This window comes from Oncorhynchus gorbuscha, linkage group LG19 (assembly GCF_021184085.1).
Source record: "Oncorhynchus gorbuscha isolate QuinsamMale2020 ecotype Even-year linkage group LG19, OgorEven_v1.0, whole genome shotgun sequence".
NCBI classification, from domain to species: domain Eukaryota; kingdom Metazoa; phylum Chordata; class Actinopteri; order Salmoniformes; family Salmonidae; genus Oncorhynchus; species Oncorhynchus gorbuscha.
Genome location: NC_060191.1, coordinates 43,080,841 through 43,104,076, shown reverse-complemented (window position 1 = coordinate 43,104,076; position 23,236 = coordinate 43,080,841). Strand labels below are relative to the sequence as shown.

General features: G+C 43.6%; 3 protein-coding genes across 13 annotated transcripts in view; all 3 read left to right on the top strand.

Annotated features, from left to right (window-relative positions):
- Positions 1-1,909: 1,909 nt before the first annotated feature.
- On the top strand, positions 1,910-7,281 carry LOC124006235 (mitochondrial fission factor homolog B-like). Of its 5 annotated transcripts, none has more exons than XM_046316105.1 (8): positions 1,910-2,089; positions 2,788-2,964; positions 3,159-3,331; positions 3,662-3,753; positions 4,510-4,674; positions 5,388-5,444; positions 6,207-6,297; positions 6,413-7,281. In XM_046316105.1, the coding sequence occupies exons 2-8, from the start codon at positions 2,790-2,792 to the stop codon at positions 6,542-6,544; spliced, it is 885 nt and encodes a 294-aa protein (XP_046172061.1). In that variant the 5' UTR covers positions 1,910-2,089; positions 2,788-2,789; the 3' UTR covers positions 6,545-7,281. The 5 variants fall into 5 exon arrangements, with proteins under 5 accessions (XP_046172061.1, XP_046172059.1, XP_046172062.1 ...); XM_046316103.1 differs by having other exon boundaries at positions 2,750-2,964; XM_046316106.1 differs by lacking the exon at positions 4,510-4,674 and having other exon boundaries at positions 2,750-2,964.
- Positions 7,282-7,757: 476 nt separating this feature from the next.
- LOC124005787 (39S ribosomal protein L44, mitochondrial-like) lies at positions 7,758-10,410 on the top strand. Its single transcript, XM_046315334.1, has 4 exons — positions 7,758-7,967; positions 8,937-9,405; positions 9,532-9,710; positions 9,928-10,410. Exons 1-4 carry the CDS (start codon positions 7,792-7,794, stop codon positions 10,100-10,102), a joined length of 999 nt encoding a protein of 332 aa, XP_046171290.1. The 5' UTR covers positions 7,758-7,791; the 3' UTR covers positions 10,103-10,410.
- Positions 10,411-12,423: 2,013 nt separating this feature from the next.
- Positions 12,424-23,236, top strand: part of LOC124006464 (arf-GAP domain and FG repeat-containing protein 1-like) — a 40,474-nt gene continuing 29,661 nt past the window's right edge. For 2 of the 7 annotated variants that reach the window (XM_046316497.1, XM_046316494.1), the window contains exon 1: positions 12,459-12,811. In XM_046316497.1, the coding sequence (XP_046172453.1) occupies positions 12,645-12,811 (167 nt within the window). In that variant the 5' untranslated portion in view covers positions 12,459-12,644. Of the gene's footprint in view, positions 12,812-23,236 lie in introns of all 7 variants that reach the window. The other 5 variants (XM_046316491.1, XM_046316495.1, XM_046316493.1 and 2 more) reach the window with 5 other exon arrangements.

Below are 23,236 nucleotides of genomic sequence, written 5' to 3'. Positions count from 1 at the left end.
AGTCCCCTCTTATCTCAGCTCGCTGGTCACCATAGCAGCACCCACCTGTAGCACGCGCTCCAGCAGGTATGTCTCTCTGGTCACCCCCAAAACCAATTCTTCCTTTGGCCGCCTCTCCTTCCAGTTCTCTGCTGCCAATGACTGGAACGAACAACAACAATCTCTGAAATTGGAAACACTTATCTCACTCACTAGCGTTAAACACCAGCTGTCAGAGCAGCTCACAGATTACTGCACCTGTACATAGCCCATCTATAATTTAGCCCAAACAACTACCTCTCCCCCTACTGTAATTATTTATTTATTTTGCTCTTTTGCACCCCATTATTTCTATCTCTACTTTGCACATTCTTCCACTGCAAATCTACCATTCCAGTGTTTTACTTGCTATATTGTATTTACTTCTCCACCATGGCCTTTGTTTTGCCTTTCCCTCCCTTATCTCACCTCATTTGCTCACATTGTATATAGACTTGTTTTTCTACTGTATTATTGACTGTATGTTTGTTTTACTCCATGTGTAACTCTGTGTTGTTGACTTGCCTACCTGGTTAAATAAAGATGAAATAATTTCAAATAAATTCAAATTAAAAAAGCAAGAATTTGTTGCCGTCTGGTTTGCTTAATATAAGGAATTTGAAATCATTTATACTTTTAATTTCGATACTTTTAGCAATTACATTTACTTTTGATACTTCAAGTAAAACTATAGACTTTTAGACTTTTACTCAAGTAGTATTTTACGGGGTCATGTGGACTCCCTTCAAATTAGTGGATTGCTGTGCAATCTCCATAGACAAACATTAGCAGTAGAATGGCCTGTACTGAAGAGCTCAGTGACTTTCAACTGTAAGTGCTGTTATTGTGAAGTGGAAATGTCTAGGAGCAACAGCTCAGTCTGCAAAGTGGTAGGCCACATAAGCTCACAGAACAGGACCACCGAGTGATGAAGCGCAAAGCACGTACAAATCGTCTTTCCCCTGGAAGCAACGTCAGCACAAGAACTGTTCGTCGGGCGCGTCATGAAATGGGTTTCCATGGCTGAGCAGCTGCACACAACCCTACGATCACAATGCTCAATACCAAGCGTCTGCTGGAGTGGTGTAACGCTTGTTGCCATTGGACTCTGAAATAGTGGAAACAGGTTCTCTGAGTGATGAATCACGCTTCGCCATCTGGCAGTCCGACTGACGATCTGGGTTTGGCAAATGCCAGGAGAACGCTACCTGCCGCAATGCATAGTGCCAACTGTAAAGTTAGGTGGAGGAGGAATAATGATTTGGGGCTGTTTTTCATGGTTCGGGCTAGGCCCATTAGTTCCAAAGAAGGGAAATCTTAATGCTACAGCATAAAATGACATTGTAGACGATTCTGGGCTTCCAGCTTTGTGACAACAGTTTGGGGAAAGCCCTTTCTTATTTCAGCATGACAATGCCCCATGCACAAAGCGAGGTCCATACAGATCGGTATGAAAGAAATTGACTGGCCTGCACAGAGACCTGACCTCAACCCCATGGAACACCTTTGGGATGAATGGGAACTCTGACTGCAAGCCAGGCCTAATAGCCCAACATCAGTGCCCAACCTCACTAATGCTCTTGTGGCTGAGTGGAAGCAAGTCCCTGCAGCAATATTCCAACATCTAGTGGAAAGCCTTCCCAGAAGAGTGGAGGCTGTTATAGCTGCAAAGGGGGGGACCAACTCCATATTAATGCCCATTATTTGGAAATGAGATGTTCGATGAGCATGTGTCAACATACTTTTGGCTATGTAGTGTATCTTTACTTTTACCCAAATATGACAATTGGGTACTTTTTCCAACACTGCAGAAATCATTACAACAGATATTATAACAGGTATTTTATTGTACCAAGAACAATCATTTTCATGTGACGTAAAACAACTTCCGGTTTGGGTCCCCATCCATTACATTCGTTCAGGGCTGCAGTGTACATTGTTGTCCCTTTCAGCTTCCTGGAATCAACATATAAGGATGCTACATCATTTGTAATGCACTCTTGAATCTTCAGCTGGACCATATCCATTTTTGCACGTATATTTAATTGATGGAAGAAGAACAAACCAAAGGGTAAGGCCAGCGAGGTAGCTACCACTACCAGCTGGAAATTGAGCTAGCGTGCTAGATAACTGCCTGTCATACCGACATTTCAAAGTATCTGGTCAGGCCGCAGTCAGTAGTTAGCTTGCTACTCGCTAAATACTATTTGGAATTGCATTTATGGGGATTTATATGGGTAAACATTACAGACACTAAGCGCACCAACATATCTAGATAGCTAATTTAGCTAGCTAGCCAGCTTGATACCTAGACAGCTATTTTTTGCTGATATTCCAGCCATCCAAGGTCTATTTTGATTTCATTGGTGAAAATACTACCCATTAGTAAGTGGTTCTCATTTGGAGAGTGGAGATACATTCAGGCCATTGATTCAGATGCTCCTTTTATCCTTATCACATGATAGCATCGCGAACATTCGTTATATTTGAATCCAATGACGAAGACCATCACCATCAAGGTTTCCTGGGGTATAGTTAGTTAAAAAATATGCCTATATGTGGCTAAATTTATAAGCATTTTATTTTTGCGCCTCTTCTCTTAATACATAAACTGAAACTTGCTTGTCGTTGTATTATTGTTGTGAAGGGGAATCCCAAACTATGTTGTGTAACCAGTTAGTTGGGTTTGCTGATATTGAAAGTAAATGACGCTTTAAAAAATATTTTTCAGCCAAATGAACGCAGCAGCATTCCCCTCTCCCACTGCAGAGATGGCGGAGATGAACCGCATCCACTACGAGCTGGAGTACACAGAGGGCATCAGCCAGCGCATGAGGATTCCAGAGATGCTCAAAATTGGCCCCTATGGTCATGACAACCCCGAGGCGGGCTCACATGACCTGCACAACGTCATGATGCAGGTCCCAGAGAGGATCGTAATGTCAGGTAGCCACATTGGTCCTCCACAGGGTCTCTGTAGTGTTGATACTCGTGGACTATGTTCATTAGGCTCAAAATCGATGATGTTCTCCCAGACACGAGTTTCATTTTCCATTGCAAACTGTTTTAGGTTTCAAGTGTTAATAAACATAACCCTGTATTGGCCCTTATGTGACACCCCTCCTGCATGCTCTTCTCAGGAGACAGTGAGGACTCTCAGTTCCCCAGGCCCAGAGACCTGGACTTGATCCAGTCCACCCCGCTAGAGAGCCTGTCCCTGAAGACCCCTCCTCGGGTCCTCACCCTCAACGAGCGGCCGCTGGACTTCATGGAAATGGAGCGCAGTGCAGCCCCAGCCCAGCCCAGTGAGGAGGTAGTGGAGGCTGGAGAGTCTAGAGATGAACAGAGAAAGTACTGATGGGTTGATGTGATGGACCAGGGCAGGCATGTGTGAACAAGCGGTATCAAACCCTGGTCACCCAAGCAACTCAAGACTGTGCTAGCCTTTTGAGCTAAAGCTTAGACATTAGTTATTTGAGCTTACACAAATGTTCAGATCTCTGGCATGGCCATTTGTCTTGTGATCTTAGTTCACAGAACCACATCCTCTACACTGAATGTGGAGTTTATTTGAATGTGAAGGCAAAGTCAGTATTTTACAGGAAGAGGATATTAGTATTTAACTGTTCTCCCCTTCTCATAGGTGCGTTTGCAAGGGCGGTTGCGCCGGGAACGTTCAGCCAGCGAGAACACCACTGTCCGTCACAATGGCCAGATTGCCAGAAACGATTCAACGTAAGTAGCACATCAACTGTGGTCCACACGCCAGTAGTGCCATGCACAATCCACCACCACCACACCCTTCTCCTCTTCTGGAAGCCTGTCCTTTTCTTCCCATCTGTCCAGTGGTTTTCCCCTGTCTGCTGACCTGTTTGTCCATCTCTCACTCTTTGTTTGTTGTGATAAAGACTTGGCTGTAGTTGGGTGTCTGTATCTCGACGGTGTTGTTGCTCACTCTGTAGCCTGTTTGGTTGGAACCTGTCTTTGGGTCTGCACCCAGTGCTGTTGCAATGCTGTGTCACTGTGAAGGTAGTGTAGTTTCCTCCTGTCCTGAGCATGGTACTAAAACTTCTCTTCACTATTAACATATTAATATATTATACTGTACCAGGGAGAGGCACCTTACAGTAAACTTGGCATAGAGCCATTTAATTTGTGCAAAGCTTATTTCACTATATAAAGTCCTTGGGGGTCCTCTTTTGTTCAGAGCATCTTTGTGGGGGATGATTCATTGGGAACTTTAATTAGGACCTTTCCATGCTTTCGTTTCTGCATCTCCCTTCCTGGTAGAGGGTTAGGTATAGTTCAATGGTGCACTAGTATGATCTGTTTGGCATCACCCCATCAGTACCATCTGTCACTCTTTGGTGGCTGTTATCTCTGCTCAGTGAGTAAAGTGCAGATGGTCTTTCTCCCCTCCCTCTTATTCACTCTCTCGCTCTCTCTCTGCTCTGTTTTCTCTGGCTTGGCCACTCATGTTGGTGGGGGCAGTGTGACCCCGTTCCCCCCAGCCCCTCTCCGCGTCTTCCCCCCTCTCGCCATGGCCGAGGACGAACAGAACCTGTACAGCGCTAGCGGCGTTCTCTCTTTCATCCAGTCCACCACGCGCCGGGCCTACCAGCAGGTCTTGGAGGTTCTGGACGAGAACCACCGCAGGTGATCCCATGACCCCTCTTAAGGTCATCTCTAGGCTGACCTCTCCCACTCTGCTCACCGTGCAGAGATTAACCCCGAAATTCAACACAGTACAATTGTATTAATTCTCTCTGAGGCAACAAAGTCCCTACTGTTGTCTCTTTCGTGTGGACAGGGTCATCAAATCTCGGCAATTTGGACAATTTAAAAAATCTACGATAATTTAATTTGGATATTTGCTCGATGAACAAAATTATTTTTTCTTGACCATATTTTGATAATTTATTTTGGGGCAATGGGTAGGAAACACTTGGTCATTCCTAACATTCAGTAACACTATTAATATGTCATGATGTATATTTATCATTGCAAATCAAGATTGACTTTGCTTGATGTGCTGTTATTGAGCTGTGATAGGAGAGTAGTGTGTAGATCTCAGTCATATTTTCATTGAAAACAGTCCGTTTTAAATTAGTCCTCTTCTTGCTCTATCCATGTGTTGTAAGGCCATTATCAAGCATTGTCAACAGCCAACCTATATAGTGACGTCTATTGTCTCCTCTGAGGAGAAGTTAGTGTTTTGGAGATTAATATATATTGGTAGTCTTACAGAGGTCTGTTTTACACTGCATGATCAAAGTCATGAGACCTGAGTGAATGTGAGAGACTTTGGTGTGCTGCTCCGTCTCTTTCTATTGCTTCCTCTCTCCCTTCCCTGTTTCTGCCCTCTTCAGCAAGCCGTCACTGCGAGGGGGGTCTGCCTCGACCTCTAACCCCCTGCATGAATCCAGGTAACTCCACCTGGCACGTAGACTTCACTCCTCTCTTTCTTCCCTTTTCCTCCTCTCTCTTTTTCCTTTCATAAAATAGGCCCCTCATACTCAACTCTGGACCCTTTTTTTGTTGTTATTTTTAACATTTATTTAACGGCAAGTCAGTTAAGAACAAATTCTTATTTACAATAACCCACTGTTCTTAGACCGTCAACTGCCTTGTTCAGAAGCAGAACGACATATTTTTACCTTGTTATCTCGGGGATTCGATCTATCAACCTTTCGGTTACTGGCCCAAGCCTAACTACTAGGTTACCTCTTCAGCAAGCCAGTTCCATGCCATTTTTTTTTAATCGTGCCCCCTAATCAGGAACTTATTTAGACATGGAACATCAGGTGTGTACAGATAATGATCAGGTGGAACAGAACCAGCAGCCTCCGGACCTTGTAGGGTCAGAGTTGAATACCCCTGATATAGGCTGTAGTTATTGTCAGAGGATGAGTGTCATTGCTGTCAATGTTTCAAGTTTCCACTATTAGTTGAAAAGATGAGTAATGAGTAATGAGTAATGGCAATGAGTAATGCCGGTCTATTGAACTATTGTCAATGTATTGTGAATTTATTTATAATAGAAATACATTGACAATAGTTCAATCATTGATCATTAAGCTGAGAACTTCAATGTCATATTATGATCAATGATCAGAAATATCATCTTGCCTGATCCATGATAGAAATTGTTAACCAGGATGTGTTTGGTCTATTTCTCTTCACCCAAGGCTTAACCTGGCCACTCTAGACACTACTCTGGATGTTTCCATGGCTCCTGATGACATGGCTGTCGTAGATGCAGCAACGCTTCGACGTCAGGTCTGCTCCTAATACGTCTTGACTGTACTTCTACGGAAGGTATATCATTTAGCGGTTTTTGTTTTGGCTATATTGGTTGGTGGTGTTGATGTGATTATCATTGGTGTGCCTGTAGATCATAAAGCTGAACCGGAGGCTCCAGCTCATAGAAGAGGAGAACAAGGAGAGGGCCAAACGTGAGATGATCATGTACTCCGTCACCGTAGCCTTCTGGCTTATCAACAGCTGGGTTTGGTTCCGCCGCTAGAATCCTTTCCCCGGAACCACTGACCGAGAGTGGAGAACATAGAAGAGGAGGGAAGAGGCTATGTTTCAAATGGTAGAAAAATGTACTCTCTGCATTTAGCCACAGTGCTGGACAGCCTTGCTCTTGGGCAATGGGATGTTTGATTTCATTTTATTGTATACATGTACTTGTAATGATTTTTTACAATGCTATATATTTTTTTTTTGCTTAAGAATCAAAGAATGACTCGGCTGTAAATATTTCTTCATGTTACACAGTTGTTATCATTGCCCCTGAGGTATTTCCAACAGATGAGAGGTCTAAAGAAAATGAAATCATAAGCCACGGTGGAGACGCATCGAAATGGGTTAAATATTTATTGGGAATTGGAATGATGTGAAAAGATTAAAAAATAAATATATATTGTGAAGCACTGCTGTTTATATTGTAAGATAATACATAGTGTAAAATTGACTCATGGTTTTAACTGATGTATAGTACTGCAAGGAAATATAAAGTCACACTGTTGCTATTACACCATTCATTATGTTATTATTATTTATTCATTGTGTATGGCCCATATCCACCAAGCCATAAGCATGATATGCTTTTTCTCATATTTTCTTCTTTTTTTTAACCAAGAACTTTCTGGCTGAAGCACAATGTTATCAAATTGGTTGTAGTTTTCAGTTGTAATGTACCAGCATATTATGCTGAGAGTCATGCAATTTTATTGGAATAAATGACAATATAGCTCATTTGGATGTTTGAGTTTAGTTATATTAGTTGTTACCAGTATTAATTAGCAGTGTTGGGGAAGCTACTCTGAAAATATAGTTGACCAATTACTTTACACTGAAAGAAGTTAAACTATACTAAAGTTACCCGTAAGAAAAATAAAGCTTTTCTAAAGTGACTTTAAAAAAGTAGTTTACTACATCCAAACTACTTCATGAACGATTCTCACATCTAAATCTGAAATGTCATAGACTAAAAATTGCATGAACAGATCACCCTGTGATCAGATGTAAACAATGTGTAAGTTAGCCTATAAAAACACCAAGCTACTGCTAAATCTAATGAAATTACTAGTTTAACTAAATGTAGGTCATTACTCCCTGCCTAACATTGTTAATTAGTATTAAGTATACTGTTATTACTATGTTATTACAACGTAAAATGCAACCGTTTATAATCTGGAACTAATTTGACGCTCTATGGTTGCTTTCCGGAAGGTTTTCATAGTCACACACCATCAGAAAACTGTCATGGCGTCTGGATACATTGTAAATCGTGGTGTGCTAACATTTGGAATTCACTATCAACATGTTTGTAGAAATGTACTCCTTACACATACCCGAGAGAAGAAGCGATGGATGAAAGCATATACTCTTTTGATGGAAAGAAAGTTGAAGATAGAAGGGCCTCCACCACCTAAGCCACGGTATGTAAAATGCTAGCTTAGTAAGGTAACATTATCTTGGCATCATAGGGGTCAAGGCCATTTGTGTTCATGGTTAGCTTGATAAGAAAGTTGGCATAAATAGTGCATCTGTTCGTTATCTAATGTAATGCAATACGTCCCCGCAGGAGGCCTAATGGTAGGCCGTCATTGTAAATAACAATTTGTTCTTGAGTTCTTAATTTTTATTTAACTAGGTAAGTCAGTTATCTTAATAGGATCAATTTGATAATCGATTGGACATGGGCTATAGAATCTGGAGCAATTGACAATAAATACGGAAATTAGCTGGCTAGCCAATATAGAACAGACTACACTAAATGAACAAGCAGGTGTCCAAGTATATGGACACCTGCTCGTCGTACATTTTATTCCAAAAGCATGGCCATTAATATGACTTGCCTAGTTAAAAAATAAACAAAAATGTGCAGCGTGATTCATCACTCCAGGGAACACTGCTCCAGACTCCAATGGCGGCGAACTTTACACCACTCCAACCAACGCTTTGCATTGTGCATGGTGAACTTAGGCTTGTGTGCGGCTGCTTGGCCATGGAAACCTATTTTATGAAGCTCCAGGCAAACCGTTCTTGTGCTGATGTTGCTTCCAGAGGCAGTTTGGAACTCAGTAGTGAGTGTTGAAACCGAGGACAGATGATTTTTACGCGCTTCAGCACTCGCCGGTCCCGTTCTGTGAGCTGTGTGGCCTACCACTTTGCGGCTGAGCCGTTGTTGCTCCTAGTCGTTGCCACTTCACAATAACAGCACTTACATTTGACCGAGGCGTTGAAAGTCTCTGAGCTCTTTAGTAAGGCCATTTTACTGCCAATGTTTGTCTGTAGCGATTGTATGGCTGTGTGCTCAAGTTTATACACCTGTCAGTATCTTAGCTACATACTGATTGCATGTACCGTGATCTTCATTATGAATTTCCTGATGTTCTGTCTCCTAGTGCTCAAAAACCTAACTGGGACTACCATGCAGAAGTCCAGGCATTCAGCAGCCGCCTTAAAGAAAGTTTCTCCCCGGAGCTCCTGAAGACAGCCTTTGTGAACCCCTGTTACATTCAGTCAGAGCAAGAGAGGAGGCAGGCACTCGGCGTGGACTCTGAAATGGCCGCTCTGGTCCTGGGGGACAACATTCAGCTGCACAGACAGGGCTTGGAGTTCACCAAGAGCTTCTTGTCTGACTGGTGCACGGCTAGCTTCCCTAGCCTGCCCAGCATGGGAGTGGTCGCCATTGTCGCGCACCTGACCAGTCATCCAGTCGTGTGCCTTGTGGCGCAGAACATCGCCATTGAGGACCTAACTATGAGCGCTCAATTCCCGGTCCCTGATGAAGTATTGCACAGTACGTTCCTCGCTGTGATCGGAGCACTCCATGAGAGCAGTGGAGCTGAGAGAGCAGGACTTTTCCTTCGGGTAAGAAGATTCTTACAACTTTCAACACCCATCTCAACAGTCATGATTAATCATCTCAAATTTACATTAGTTTGTTTGTGTAGCTGAAGATGATCACACCTCCCATGCCCTCTTCTCTCCTTTCAGGATTTCCTGGTCACTCAGCTGGTAGGCAAAGACCTGTTTGAGATGTGGTCGGTGGTAAACCCAATGGGGCTGCTGGTGGAGGAGTTGTCCAAGAGGAACATGGCCCTCCCAGAGCCTCGCCTCACCAGGTCGGCCGGCGCCGGCACTGTGCTCCCACTCTACTTTGTAGGGCTGTACAGGTATGCCTCGCTGGTCACTCCCATCAGTACACCTCCTGATAAAGTCAGGAGATTTTCCTGACCAGGAATATGCTGTGTCCCAGGACTGAAAGTGTTTTTTTTCTGGTCAGGACAAACTCTTTGCATTACTTATGGCGTATGTGTGAGGTATGTGGTAGTGTTCTGCCGGTACTTATTTGTTTGTTGATCATGTTACTGAGTGAGTATGTGTCCTCAGTGATAAGAAGCTCCTTGCCGAGGCTCCAGGGGAGACCGTTCTGGCTGCGGAGGAGGAGGCGGCGCGCGTGGCCCTGAGGAAACTCTATGGCTACACTGAGAACCGGAGACCCTGTGACTTCTCTGCAGCGGAGCAGCCTCAGGCTCCTGGCCTCCAATCCTTCAGCAGCAGCTAAAGGACGTCACCCCAAGCACTACAATGTCTTCCATCAGTTGATGACAGCTCTTGACACAACAGAGGGTCAAAGTCAAGTGGTTCCCTTAGCCTATCAGGACCAATCTCTGACAGACTCATACCTACAGACATAGGAATTACCCTCCAAACTATGTGGTCTCATCAGCCTTGCAATTAGAGGACTGTCCTTGGGCAAAATCTTGTTTTTTTTTGTGTAATAGATTATTGATCTAAAAGCTAAATGTTTCATGTCCATAATAAATCTGTATCCCTGAGCACATCTCTACAAAGAAAGTGTATCATACCATCTTTGGTTTCTCCTTGTCTGCTTATTATTAGGTGTTATTTATTGATGTTTGACATTAGTCTGCTCTATAAAAAAACATGGTTTAGCAATGTGTAAAGTGTCTGGATTGATTTCACAAGAGCAGAATCCAAGACACTAAGTTGGCAAGTCATTTTTGGCTAGTCAGGATCACCTGCTGTGATTGGTTGCCAGGACAATGTCTCTGACATCCATAGTGGGAGATGTGGCTCCCTGCTTTATCCTCCACAAATGCCACGGCAACCAATCGGCAGAACTTGGGGTGAGAACTCTGCTTGAGTGTCTGGCCTGGTTTATTAAATCTGTATTTTACTTTAAAAAGTGACGCCAGTATAGACACCTGTTTTAGCACTTTGCAAATGCATTTTTGTGCATTTGTTTGCACAGTATGAGAACAACTGGATAATTGCTATAGAACTGAACTGGGTAATTTGTCTTTTTACATCAAATTACTTTTACAGAGAGTATTTGGATTCTGTAATTCATCTTTGTTTCAAATTAAGTATTTTATCTGTAGTGATTGCAGGCAAAACTTAGGATGGCTGAACAGTGATGTTATATGTGGGTGTGAAATATGCACTTGTTTCACTCTCCATCTGGTCCACTTCATGCCAACTGTGCTACCCTCCCTCCCTGGTCCCTCAGCATTGGCAGCAGAACCTGTGGGCCTAGCTGCATTCTTTCTCATCAATTCTTTATTGAAGTTGTCATTTTGCCTTTAGGGGGAGAATTTCTGCAGGCAGAAAGTGTAGGCCAGCCCTAATAGGCCTACATCTTACTATATATAATCACTAGGATCACAGAGCAGGGTAGAAAGGGTTACATCCCCCTTCTCATTCATGTCCATTTGTATTTTGTCTTAAAATTGACATTGGATTCTGCAATTATTTTTCTGCGCTGATACATTTGTATTGATAGACTGACGTTTCTTGACCCGTGTTCAAAATGCATCTCAATGTAGGAGTGCTAATCTAGGTTTCGCCTTTTGAATCATAATGAATAAGAGGGGCAACCTGATCCTGGATCAGCACTCCTATTGTGAGATGCTTTATGAATACAGGCCCAGTACTCTTGACCTATGTTAAGCCAGTGTCCTTCAAGGTAAGTTGTCAAAACAGATCTCTCAGGTGTAGGCTACTCAGTGGGACCGAGTCACCCTTGGAGTTCCAGGAAACAGCACTTGTTTTTAAACAGTAGGAGCCATGAATGTGAAGCACAGTCACTCACATGGGGCATGCAAGCACAACAGCCTTTTCATTTACTATCAATGCAGTAGCCCATCACTGTATGTACCCCAACATTATGTGCTGATTTTTGTCTGAATGATAAGAAAATCTGTGAGAATAGCACACTCAAATTGTGTTCCGCCACTAATAAATAAGCAATTTACGATCATTGAAATCTATAACACATCGTCGCCTAAGGTACAGTAGGTGACATACAAATCTTCTGCACATCTCTGACATCTACACATATCTGACATCTTCTATTCCAGGGATAATCAACTACATTCAGCCGCCGATTCTTTTGTTGGGCTGATGGTCGGGGGGCTGGAACACAATTACAAATCATTTGTAGACTGCAAATTGACCGCAAGAAGCCCAAAGAGATATAATGTTAGACTAAAACAATCACTTCAAACCTTGCTTACGTTTGTGTTTATGGTCACGTGTCTCTCTATTACGCGTGGGAATACTTGGGAACAGATTTCTTAAATTAAAATCACTTGGAGCTGATTTCTTGTTTTACAGTATTTTATGTCCCACAATGTAAATGAAAAAAATATATGTATTTTTTTCTTTTCTCAGAAGACTTACGGAGCAAAATAAAACCACCTCCGTGCCAAATTATATTCTAACTAATTATATTCAAATTATTGTTCCAATTAATGATAGACTAATAATAGATTTACATCTAGAGACGTTTGAGATGAGAGGGGTGTTTCCTCTTGGTATCATGAAAAGGAAAGTGCCAGGAATTAGGCCGCATGAAATGATAAGCTTCAATCCGTTGGGTGGCGCTGGTAAACCCATGGAAATCAGGAGCGTGCAGTGCGTGACTCTCCTCTCTTGACTTACAACGCCTCTGTTCAGCCGACAGTCACAGTAGCCACTCTTCCTTTCAGAGTAGGTACCCGTTTAGCAGTAAAAGCTTTTCCCGTTACCTGCAATTCCCCATCCTTCCCTGGTTTTGTTTCCTTCCCCTATTTGTCACAGTCATGGCGGCGAGTGCGAAAAGAAAGCAGGAGGAGAAACACCTGAAGATGCTGAGAGAAATGACGAGTTTGTCTCCTAACAGAAAGTGCTTTGACTGCGATCAGCGCGGCCCAACCTATGCCAACATGACGGTGGGGTCTTTCGTGTGCACCTCCTGCTCTGGCATACTGTAAGTATAAATGTGATTGGATGAGTGACCTTTTCATTCCGCGTTGACAGGCCGCATTCAGGATGCTAACTACCTAGTTACTTGCGAGCTAACCGTTAGCTAAGTAGTTAGCTATAATCCATTCCTCCCTGTCTCTTTCCACTTCGAGCTTAAATTGTCTTGTGGGTTGGGTGTCTGCTGTGCTAGCTATAGCTAGCTAAATAACGTTTAGATATATTTCGTTAATCTGACTTTATCAAGTACAAGAATATGATAGTTCGCTAAATAACCAGATACAGTTGGCATATCTTAGCCACCAGCGAGCTTAGTAGCCTAATACTAGCCACATACTGTAACGGCAATTTACCAGTACAGTAGTTAGCTACAGAAGCTAACGTTAGCTGGATCAAATCAATTAACGCGTGACTCAGTTTAGTTAGCTACTGTACCTAACTAAATTGTAAACTGCTACATGTAAAGGTATCTAGGCGAGAAGCCAGACTGAGATGGGTGTGTTTAGCGAGTTTGAGATGTGTGGACAAGATGAGTATCATTTTAAAAAACGTGTCACCTGCTGCAGTAGTTTTCACACTGCAACCTGGACTCAGGAGTAGATGTAACATAGTGAACGAAAATCCGGGAGACCTAATTAGTATATGTTACATTTCGTATGCAGGGCTTTACACTGACCTTTTTGACAAGGAGCACATGTGCGCCTAAGTTGAAAAATGGAGACACACACACAGAAATGTAGGTAGCCAGGGAACCAAAACAGCCGAAAAGTTGAGCCTCATGCTTCAATGCTCTTAGTAGTTTTGTTATATATATATTTTTATTTAACCTTTATTTAACTTGGCAAGTCAGTTAGGAACACATTATTATTTACATTGACAGCCTAGGAACAGTGGGTTAACTGCCTTGTGGGGGGGCAGAACGACAGATTTTTACCTTGTCAGCTCGGGGATTCGATCTAGCAACATTTCAGTTACTGGCCCAACGTCCACTATGCTTTTTACTTCCTGCATCTAAGTCATATTGCTGAGTCTACTTAAATAAAAATTCCACCCGAAAACCATCCTTTGGTATTTGTTTCATTAGTCCATTGTTTATATAGTCCCACACAGACTTACAGCTGGATGAGGCGTTTTGCATCATATGGGGCTAAATGTATCAATAAATACTGGCTGTATTTCTGTATTTTGAAGGATATATATCTTGAAAACTTGATTGTGACATGCAAAACATTTAGGGACTATATCAACAATGGACTAGTGAAACAAATACCAAAGTATATTTTTTTGCTGGAGATTAACCTTCTATTTTATGTAACCATAACAAAGGTAACATATCATACTAATTTCAGTGTCCCAGATTTTGGTTTACTATGTTACGTCTAGTCTGAGAGTAGCCTGCACATGAGCCAGCTAACTTTTCTCCTTGGGTGGCTAGCTAGAATTATTATTTTTTCACCCACCACACAGCTTTTGTTTTGGTTGACCACCCAGCTAGCTATCAAGCCAGGCAAAGTTGACCATTATTAAAACAAGTGTCATCTACCAAGCTATGCAGTTCATAGGGGCAACTCAATTGCAAAATGGCGTTTGACTATTTAACATTACAGTATTTCTGTGATGCAAGGTTGATGCTGTACCTCTGGCTTGCACGCTTGTGTAACCAAGCATCTGTATAGTTTGGGATTTGAGGATTAGTGGGACCGCAGCTGTGCTTTTCTCATTCCTACCCGCAACAAAATAATGCAATCTCAATTAAATGTCAAATATTGTTGAGGAAATGTATTTTAAAAGATCTGTGGGGAAAATAACACCACACAGACAGAGAATAAAACAAGAGAATTTTCTAGATTTTTATATATATTATGTGCCACTCTGCTACTTCATGTCAACCTGACCTTGTTTGTTCAGAATCTGGCAATGCCTGGTGATTGAATGCATGGTAACGAATGACCTGTTACATATCTCAAACAGAGGACGTCAATGGTGACGAGGCAAAAATCTGTTGTTCTGCCCCTGAGCAAGGCAGTTAACCCAGTGTTTTTCCCGGGCGCCGAAGATGTGGATGTTGATTATGGCAGCCCCCCCCCGCACCTCTCTGATTCAGAGGGGATGGGTTAAATGCGGAAGACACATTTCAGTTGAATGCATTCAGTTGTACAACTGACTAGGTATCCTCTTTCTCTTTAATCATTTGCTGCTTTGCAGCTAGGTTGAAGAACATCAGGTGTCTTCAACAGCATCAAGCTTGTTTTCGCCATTGAAGGAATTCCTGCAGACATGCAAATGAGATGAAAATGACCCCAGCCCTCCCTGGTTTGCTAGCCTATAATATTCTGTAGTAGATCTATATGACGTAGTTATGCTCATCTTTTAATTATCACTTGAAGAACATCTTTCCTCTCGAGTCTTTGGGGGATTTCAGTTTTCACTCTTTCTTACAGTTAGGCCTGAAACCACCCATGTTGTGCTAGTCAGTACATTCAGCCATTTTTCACTATTATCAGTTTGTCTATGAGATTTGCTGTAGCCATTCCTCCCAGGCCACCACTGTTTGCCGAGCCCTTTGTGGAGACACTTGTGTAACCTTGTTCAGAAAGAAACACAACCACATTGCCTGTTAATTCAATAAGATGTTAATTGTAATGCCCTGGTTACTTCGTCAATGCTGCCCAGTGAGGCGCCAGTCGCCGGGCTTAGCTTTCCTACCCTCAATGCCTCACTGAGGTCAACCTGTCATGGTCCATTAGAGGGTAATGGTTAGCTTAATAAAGACAGAAAAGGTGAAGTGTGTGTGTGTCCCTCCCTGACTCTCTTATTAAGTCCTCCATAGCTCCGTAAAGAGGTAGGGGAACTGAGACAGACTCGGCAGCTTCCCAGTCTGGTTTTAAGGTGCACCTGTCTCCGTGTTGGGTTTTCCTGTCAGAATTGTTCTCCTGCACCACAACCCTTTTCTCTTATGACACACACTGGATCAGTTGTAGGTGTGTATTTGCATCATGAGGTCTAGCCTAAATGCTACTATCTGGGTGGGCAGTGTTTCTCATGTCTTAGTTTTGGTAGCTGGGGGTGGGGGGGGGGTGCGCTTCAACTGTGAGAACACTGTGTGATAATCATTGCAGATGGACAGAGTTTGGCCCTTCTCTCATCTCTGTAATGGTTCTGCAGGGATTCCTCTGTGAATTTCCCTGTGGTGCTGTAGTATTAAACTTTGATGTGGGATAATGGAATTATTTTCTAAGCTCAGACACACCGGCTCCTCTGAAGAGGTTCACACTGTCTCTGACTGTGTAATGTGAAAAAAGAAGATGGCAGCCTAACTGTAAAGTGTATGCTACCTAGACTTTACCTACCAAACGTAGGCCTATAGGCTAGCCATATCAGATAGGTTATTCATATGTAGTCTAGCTAGTGGTCGATACCTTGTTCCAATGTAATAACACAGTAGCTAGGTGGTCATCTTTAGTACTGGCGGGATTATATTTGGTTTCCCAGCAGAACAATGACCTCACTGACCTATCCTCCTTTCTGCTGATCAGGCGATCCATTTTACTTATGCGGTGAATCTTGAGTCTTGTGCAAATCTTTCTTGGCAGGACTGAGCGACTGCCATGTTGCTGAGCTAGAGAGACGTGTGGGACACAGGGGAAAGGGCTGCTTTGCTGTCTGCCTCTTGGTACTGTATGTATGCAGGAAGCCTGGTGTGATTCTAGTGTGGGGAAGTGGTGGCATGGCCCTTTGGCCCTGTTTCGCTACATCAGCAGCAAGCAGGGTAGTTAAATAGGAAGTGGAAAAATGCAGGAAGTTGCGAATTGACTTCAGCTCTCTCACTTTGGATCCCAGATAGGGTAGAGGAGGTTAGCACTGACTGAGAGACATCAAATTACTGTATGCGGGACAATTTCCCTGACCCAGATTAGTATTTTTCTTGGGAAACACTTTCAGTGAGACTCTGTGTTGAGGAAGCATTTTAGTCCAGCAGTAGGCTTATTCTGGGTCTAAGAATCTGCCCCATTGTGTTCTTTGAGACCCATTTGTGCTTGGCGACTTATACAGACACAGACTAATCATAGTGTTACAAGCTCCTGGTTTAGGCCTATAATTTAAGGATGTGTGTGTTTGTATTTTTATAGGATAGCTCTTAGTGCTGCTGGCATGTCTGTCCTTCCCACACCCTGAAGAGGAATCTGAGGGAAATGTGACCAGTGTCACACCCATCCTCCTGAGCTCTCTCTTTATTGACCCCATCCCTTCTACAGGAACCTACCTTAAAGACCCCCCTCACTATTTCAATGCCCATTCATGGGACTCTCTTTTACTTCTGTTGATCCTAATGCCTTTTGATTTGGTTTGAGATTAATAGTTGGTTTTTGGTCTTGTCTTCTCGTCATCGATTTGAGTCGTTAACTAGGCCAGTTAGTTAGGCTAACTCATTGGAGTCGTTAACTGGGCCAGTTAGTTAGGCTAACTCATTGGAGTCGTTAACTAGGCCAGTTAGTTAGGCTAACTCATTTGAGTCGTTAACTAGGCCAGTTAGTTAGGCTAACTCATTTGAGTCGTTAACTAGGCCAGTTAGTTAGGCTAACTCATTTGAGTAGTTAATAATTAAGCCAGTTAGCTAACTGCTTGCCTACTTGTCAGGGGTTCAGAGCCAGGGCACCCCCCCCCGCCTGTGGCTTGTTTAATGGGTGGGGTTAGAATCTACTGTGTAAACACATTCCATATGAAGGTGGAGAGGCTTTCCCCAGGAGGAACACAATGTTTGTTGTAGAGGTTTCCTTACAGTAGGAAGTTATTGTAGTGACACATTGACCATAGTTCAGCGACCATAGTTATTTTCTGACCATGTGACTTGACCAGGAAAACCTCAGACCTATTTGAATTTTCTGGTTAATTTGATTAAAACTCCAGAGTCCAACCATAGTTTATGGTGACCTGAATCAAGATGACGGACCCTTGTGTTCTTGTATAAGCATTGAATGAATGCTGAACAGTGCTAACGGACACCATGTTATCATCTACAGGGTCATCTGTTGGCTAAGAAGTGTGTGTGTCTGAGTACTACAGAGGCGTTGGCTGGTGAGGATGCTGCATAGATGGCCTCTGCTGGGATATGGGTTCAGCGCTCTCTGTCCCTCTCTCTCTGTCCCTCTCTCTCTGTCTCCCTCTCTCTGTCTCTCTCTCTGTCTCCCTCTCTCTGTCTCCCTCTCTCTGTCTCCCTCTCTCTGTCTCCCTCTCTCTGTCTCCCTCTCTCTGTCTCCCTCTCTCTGTCTCCCTCTCTCTGTCTGTCTCCCCTCTCTCTGTCTCCCTCTCTCTGTCTCCCTCTCTCTGTCTCCCTCTCTCTGTCTCCCTCTCTCTGTCTCCCTCTCTCTGTCTCCCTCTCTCTGTCTCCCTCTCTCTGTCTCCCTCTCTCTGTCTCCCTCTCTCTGTCTCCCTCTCTCTGTCTCCTCTCTCTGTCTCCCTCTCTCTGTCTCCCTCTCTCTGTCTCTCTGTCCCTCTCTCTGTCTCCTCTCTCTGTCTCCCTCTCTCTGTCTCCCTCTCTCTGTCTCCCTCTCTCTGTCTCCCTCTCTCTCTGTCTCTGTCTCCCTCTCTCTGTCTCCCTCTCTCTGTCTCCCTCTCTCTGTCTCCCTCTCTCTGTCTCCCTCTCTCTGTCTCCCTCTCTCTGTCTCCCTCTCTCTGTCTCCCTCTCTCTGTCTCCCTCTCTCTGTCTCCCTCTCTCTGTCTCCCTCTCTCTGTCTCCCTCCCTCTGTCTCTCTGTCTCCCTCCCTCTGTCTCCCTCTCTCTGTCTCCCTCTCTCTGTCTCCCTCTCTCTGTCTCCCTCTCTCTGTCTCCCTCTCTCTGTCTCCCTCTCTCTGTCTCCCTCTCTCTGTCTCCCTCTCTCTGTCTCCCTCTCTCTGTCTCCCCTCTCTGTCTCCCTCTCTCTGTCTCCCTCTCTCCGTCACCCTCTCTCTGTCTCCCTCTCTCTGTCTCTGTCTCACTCTCTCTGTCTCCCTCTCTCTGTCTCCCTCTCTCTGTCTCCCTCTCTCTGTCTCCCTCTCTCTGTCTCCCTCTCTCTGTCTCCCTCTCTCTGTCTCCCTCTCTCTGTCTCCCTCTCTCTGTCTCCCCTCTCTGTCTCCCTCTCTCTGTCTCCCTCTCTCTGTCTCCCTCTCTCTGTCTCCCTCTCTCTGTCTCTCTGTCCTCTCTCTGTCTCCCTCTCTCTGTCTCTCTGTCTCTGTCTCTGTCTCTCCTCTCCTCTCTCTGTCTCCCTGTCTCCTCTGTCTCTGTCCCTCCTGTCTCTCTCTGTCTCCTGTCTCTGTCCGTCTCTGTCCCCTGTCCTGTCCTGTCTCTGTCCTGTCTGTCTCTCTCTCTGTCCCCCTGTCTCCTCTGTCCTGTCTCTGTCTCCCTGTCTCTGTCTCTCTGTCTCTGTCCCCCTCTGTCTCTGTCTCTGTCTCCCCCTCGGTCTCTGTCCCCCTCGGTCTCTGTCCCCCTCTCGGTCTGTCCCCCCTCTGTCCATCTCTCGGTCGGTCTGTCTGTCCCCCTCTGTCTCTCTCTCATCCTGGAGGAGTCCGTATGCTAGGCGCTTCCCTGCTGGGTGTTTCCGCTCTCTCTTACACATACTGTGTGAGAGTGAGAGAATAGTGTGAAAGTTTGACAATACCACTGGGTATGCAAATCAACTGGGTTTCACTGTAACCACGTACACACACTCAGTGATTACAACGTGTCGGAATTGTTCAATTGCGGTGTGATGCCATCCTTTTTCAGAGCTGGAGGGGTTTGGAACTCTCTCCCAGTATCTGACCTACTTTCCTCCTCATGAGACTGAACTGATCCTTCATATGACACACACACACACACACACACACACACACACACACACACACACACACACACACACACACACACACACACACACACACACACACACACACACACACACACACACACACACACACACACACACACACACACACACACACACACACACACACAGAGTCAAACACTCACTTCGCCCTCATAGTTGGCTAACTGGCCGGTCTTAGCTGGAGAGAGAAGGTTGAAAAGTCAAATGTTCCCTGCACTTGTGACCACAACTGCGCTGTCTGGTGTGCTGTATTTTGTGCCAGCATGAACATGGTCGGAATGATGCTTCTGACAGGCTGAATAGAATGTATGTATTGGTCTGGGTCTCAATCATTAGTGCACTTCACACCGTAGCAAAAATGCTTTGCAGCGGAAAACAAGCTTTTCTCAAGTTCAAACTCGTTCCTCCCAGTTTGTCTGTTATCTTTCGTTTGGTGTCTGGTATGTAACACAGGTTGACTGTAATCTCATTGTGAGACCTTTATGTGTCAGTCATTCTATTTGTGACAAAGTGGATACACTCCAAAGCTCAATAGTAGATCTGAATATATAACTACCCCTGTAATTGGTCAGTAATTCAAATCACATTTTAATGGTCACATACTAGAGGTCGACCGATTATGGTATTTCAACACTGATACCGATTATTGGAGGACCAAAAAACGATACCGATTTACAATGTGTATATATATTTTTTTAATAATGACAATTACAACAATACTGAATGAACACTTATTTGTAACTTAATATAATACATCAATAATACAATTTAGCATCAAATAAATAATGAAACGTGTTCAATTTGGTTTAAATAATGCAAAAACAAAGTGTTGGAGAAGTAAAAGTGCAATATATGCTATCTAAGAAAGCTAACGTTTAAGTTCCTTGCTCAGAACATGAAAACATATGAAAGCTGGTGGTTCCTTTTAACATGAATCTTCAATATTCCCAGGTAAGAAGTTTTAGGAATTATAGAACAATTTCTCTATACGATTTGTATTTCATATACCTTTGACTATTGGATGTTCTTATAGGCACTTTAGTATTGCCAGTGTAACAGTATAGCTTCCGTCCCTCTCCTCGCTTCTACCTGGGCTCGAACCAGGAACACATCGACAACAGCCACCCCCGAAGCAGCATTACCCATGCAGAACAAGGGGAACAACCACTCTAAGTCTCAGAGCGAGTGACGTTTGAAATGCTATTAGTGTGCACCCCGCTAACTAGCTAGCCATTTCACATCGGTTACACCAGCCTAATCTCGGGAGTTGATAGTCATAAACAGCACAATGCTTGAAGCATTGTGAAGAGCTGCTGGAAAAGCGCACAAAAGTCCTGTTTGAATGAATGCTTACGAGCCTGCTGCTGCCTACCATTGCTCAGTCAGACTGCTCTATCAAATATCAAATCATAGACTTAATTATAACATAATAACACACAGAAATACGAGCCTTTGGTCATTAATATGGTCGAATCCGGAAACTATCATTTCGAAAACAAAACGTTTATTCTTTCAGTGAAATACGGAACGGTTCCGTATTTCATCTAATGGGTGGCAACCCTAAGTCTAAATATTGCTGTTACATTGCACAACCTTCAATGATATGTCATAATTATGTACGATTCTGGCAAATTAATTACAGCCTTTGTTAGGAATAAATGGACTTCACACAGTTCGCAATGAGCCAGGCGGCCCAACTGCTGCATCTACCCTGACTGCTTGCATGGAACGCAAGAGAAGTGACACAATTTCCCTAGTTATTCAAGAAATTCATGTTAGCAGGCAATATTAACTAAATATGCAGGTTTAAAAATATATGCTTGTGTATTGATTTTAAAGAAAGGCATTGATGTTTATGGTTGGGTACATTGGTGCAACGACAGTGCTTTTTTCGCAAATGTGCTTGTTAAATCATCACCTGTTTGGAGAAGTAGGCTGTGATTCAATGATAAATGAACAGGCACCGCATCGATTATATGCAATGCAGGACACACTAGTTAAACTAGTAATATCATCAACCACGTGTAGTTAACTAGTGTTTATGATTGAATGATTGTTTTTATAAGATAAGTTTAATGCTAGCTAGTAACTTACCTTGGCTTCTTGCCGCCCTCACGTAACAGGTAGTCAGCCTGCCACGCAGGCTCCTCGTGGAGTGCAATGTAAGGCAGGTGGTTAGAGCGTTGGACTAGTAACCAGAAGGTTGCAAAAACAAATCCCTGAGCTGACCAGGTACAAATCTGTCGTTCTGCCCCTGAACAAGGCAGTTAACCCACTGTTCCTAGGCCATCATTGAAAGTAAGAATGTGTTCTTAACTGACTTGCCTAGTTAAATAAAGGTGAAAAAAAAATCTGCAAATTGGTGTCCAAAAATACAGATTGTTATAAAAACTTTAAATCGGCCCTAATTAATCGGTTAACCTCCATCACATACACATGGTTAGTAGATGTTAATGCGAGTGTAGCGAAATGCTTGCGCGAGTGTAGCGATAATTTAACCCCATACACAGGCCGTGTACCAAATGACACCCTATTCCCAGTCTAGTGTCACTACTTTTGACCAGGGCACTCTGAGTGCCGCTCCAGTCAGTCAGTTGAGTGAGTAGTGCTGTATAGAACTGAAGATGGAAGGTGATGGATGGGTGATCCATCGTCATACAATGAGCTGCTCTATCATTTGGGTGGCACTCATCCCTAATTTCAACAGAGGGCTAAAGGCAAGAGCAGTGAATAATTGAAGAACAGCCCTAGTCTAGTCTTACACAGCGTTGCTCCCTCCCTCCCATGTTCTCTAGAGCTTTTAGAGCTCTTGGGTCTCCATGGAGACTGTTTAGGCAAAGTGTGTGTGTGCGAGGACCACCATTCGCAGATTCCTTTTTACATGAAATATCTTGGCTGTCAAATTTAGTCCATTTTAGCAGTGAATGTAAACAGGCCTATTATTATAAACAATTTGCATTGTTAAAGTAATGTCAAATTGTGTATTATACCATTAATACTCCCAACTGTCTTTTATAATATATATATATATAACAAAAATTGCGGACCACCTGCGGTACCCCGGACCACAGGTTGGAAACTAGTGGTCTAGAGCAAATGTTAACGAGACAAATCTTACTAACAAGTGCTAAGGCTCAGGTGTCCCGAGTGACACAGGGTACAGTTTCACCTGTTCCTCAGAACCCCCCCCCCCCCTTTCTTGAAATGGCGTGCACACCGGAGCCGAGCCGTGCACAGGAAATGGAGGCAGGAAAGCTCGGGCTCGCTCACACATCACAAGGGGACTCTAGCACATACTCTAAAAGCTCACACACTTTCATCAAACACTTACTCACACACACATACACACACCTAGGCTAACTCACTGCCTTCAAGTGTAACGGAGCTAGGTGGCTCAACGAATATTGCATGATAAGTAACCTTGCATGAGACTTAGACTAGTGTTAGATCGAGGCCTACCGTTTAGGATTGAGCTCAGTGAGCTAACACGGTCTTGTGTGTCGTGACGGCAACCTGGGTTTCAGTACCCGTGTTAGGCTATACAAGGGAAAATTTCTCTCTCTCTCTCTCTCTCTCTCTCTCTCTGTCTCT

Coding starts and splice junctions, on each gene's coding strand:
- LOC124006235 (XM_046316103.1), top strand. CDS start 2,067: ATGGAAGAAGAACAAACCAAAGG. Junction 2,965..3,158: donor AGAGAGGATCGTAATGTCAG/GTAGCCACATTG, acceptor TGCTCTTCTCAG/GAGACAGTGAGGACTCTCAG. Junction 3,754..4,509: donor ATTGCCAGAAACGATTCAAC/GTAAGTAGCACA, acceptor TGGTGGGGGCAG/TGTGACCCCGTTCCCCCCAG.
- LOC124005787 (XM_046315334.1), top strand. CDS start 7,792: ATGGCGTCTGGATACATTGTAAATCGTGGTGTGCTAACATTTGGAATT. Junction 7,968..8,936: donor CCTCCACCACCTAAGCCACG/GTATGTAAAATG, acceptor TCTGTCTCCTAG/TGCTCAAAAACCTAACTGGG. Junction 9,711..9,927: donor TACTTTGTAGGGCTGTACAG/GTATGCCTCGCT, acceptor ATGTGTCCTCAG/TGATAAGAAGCTCCTTGCCG.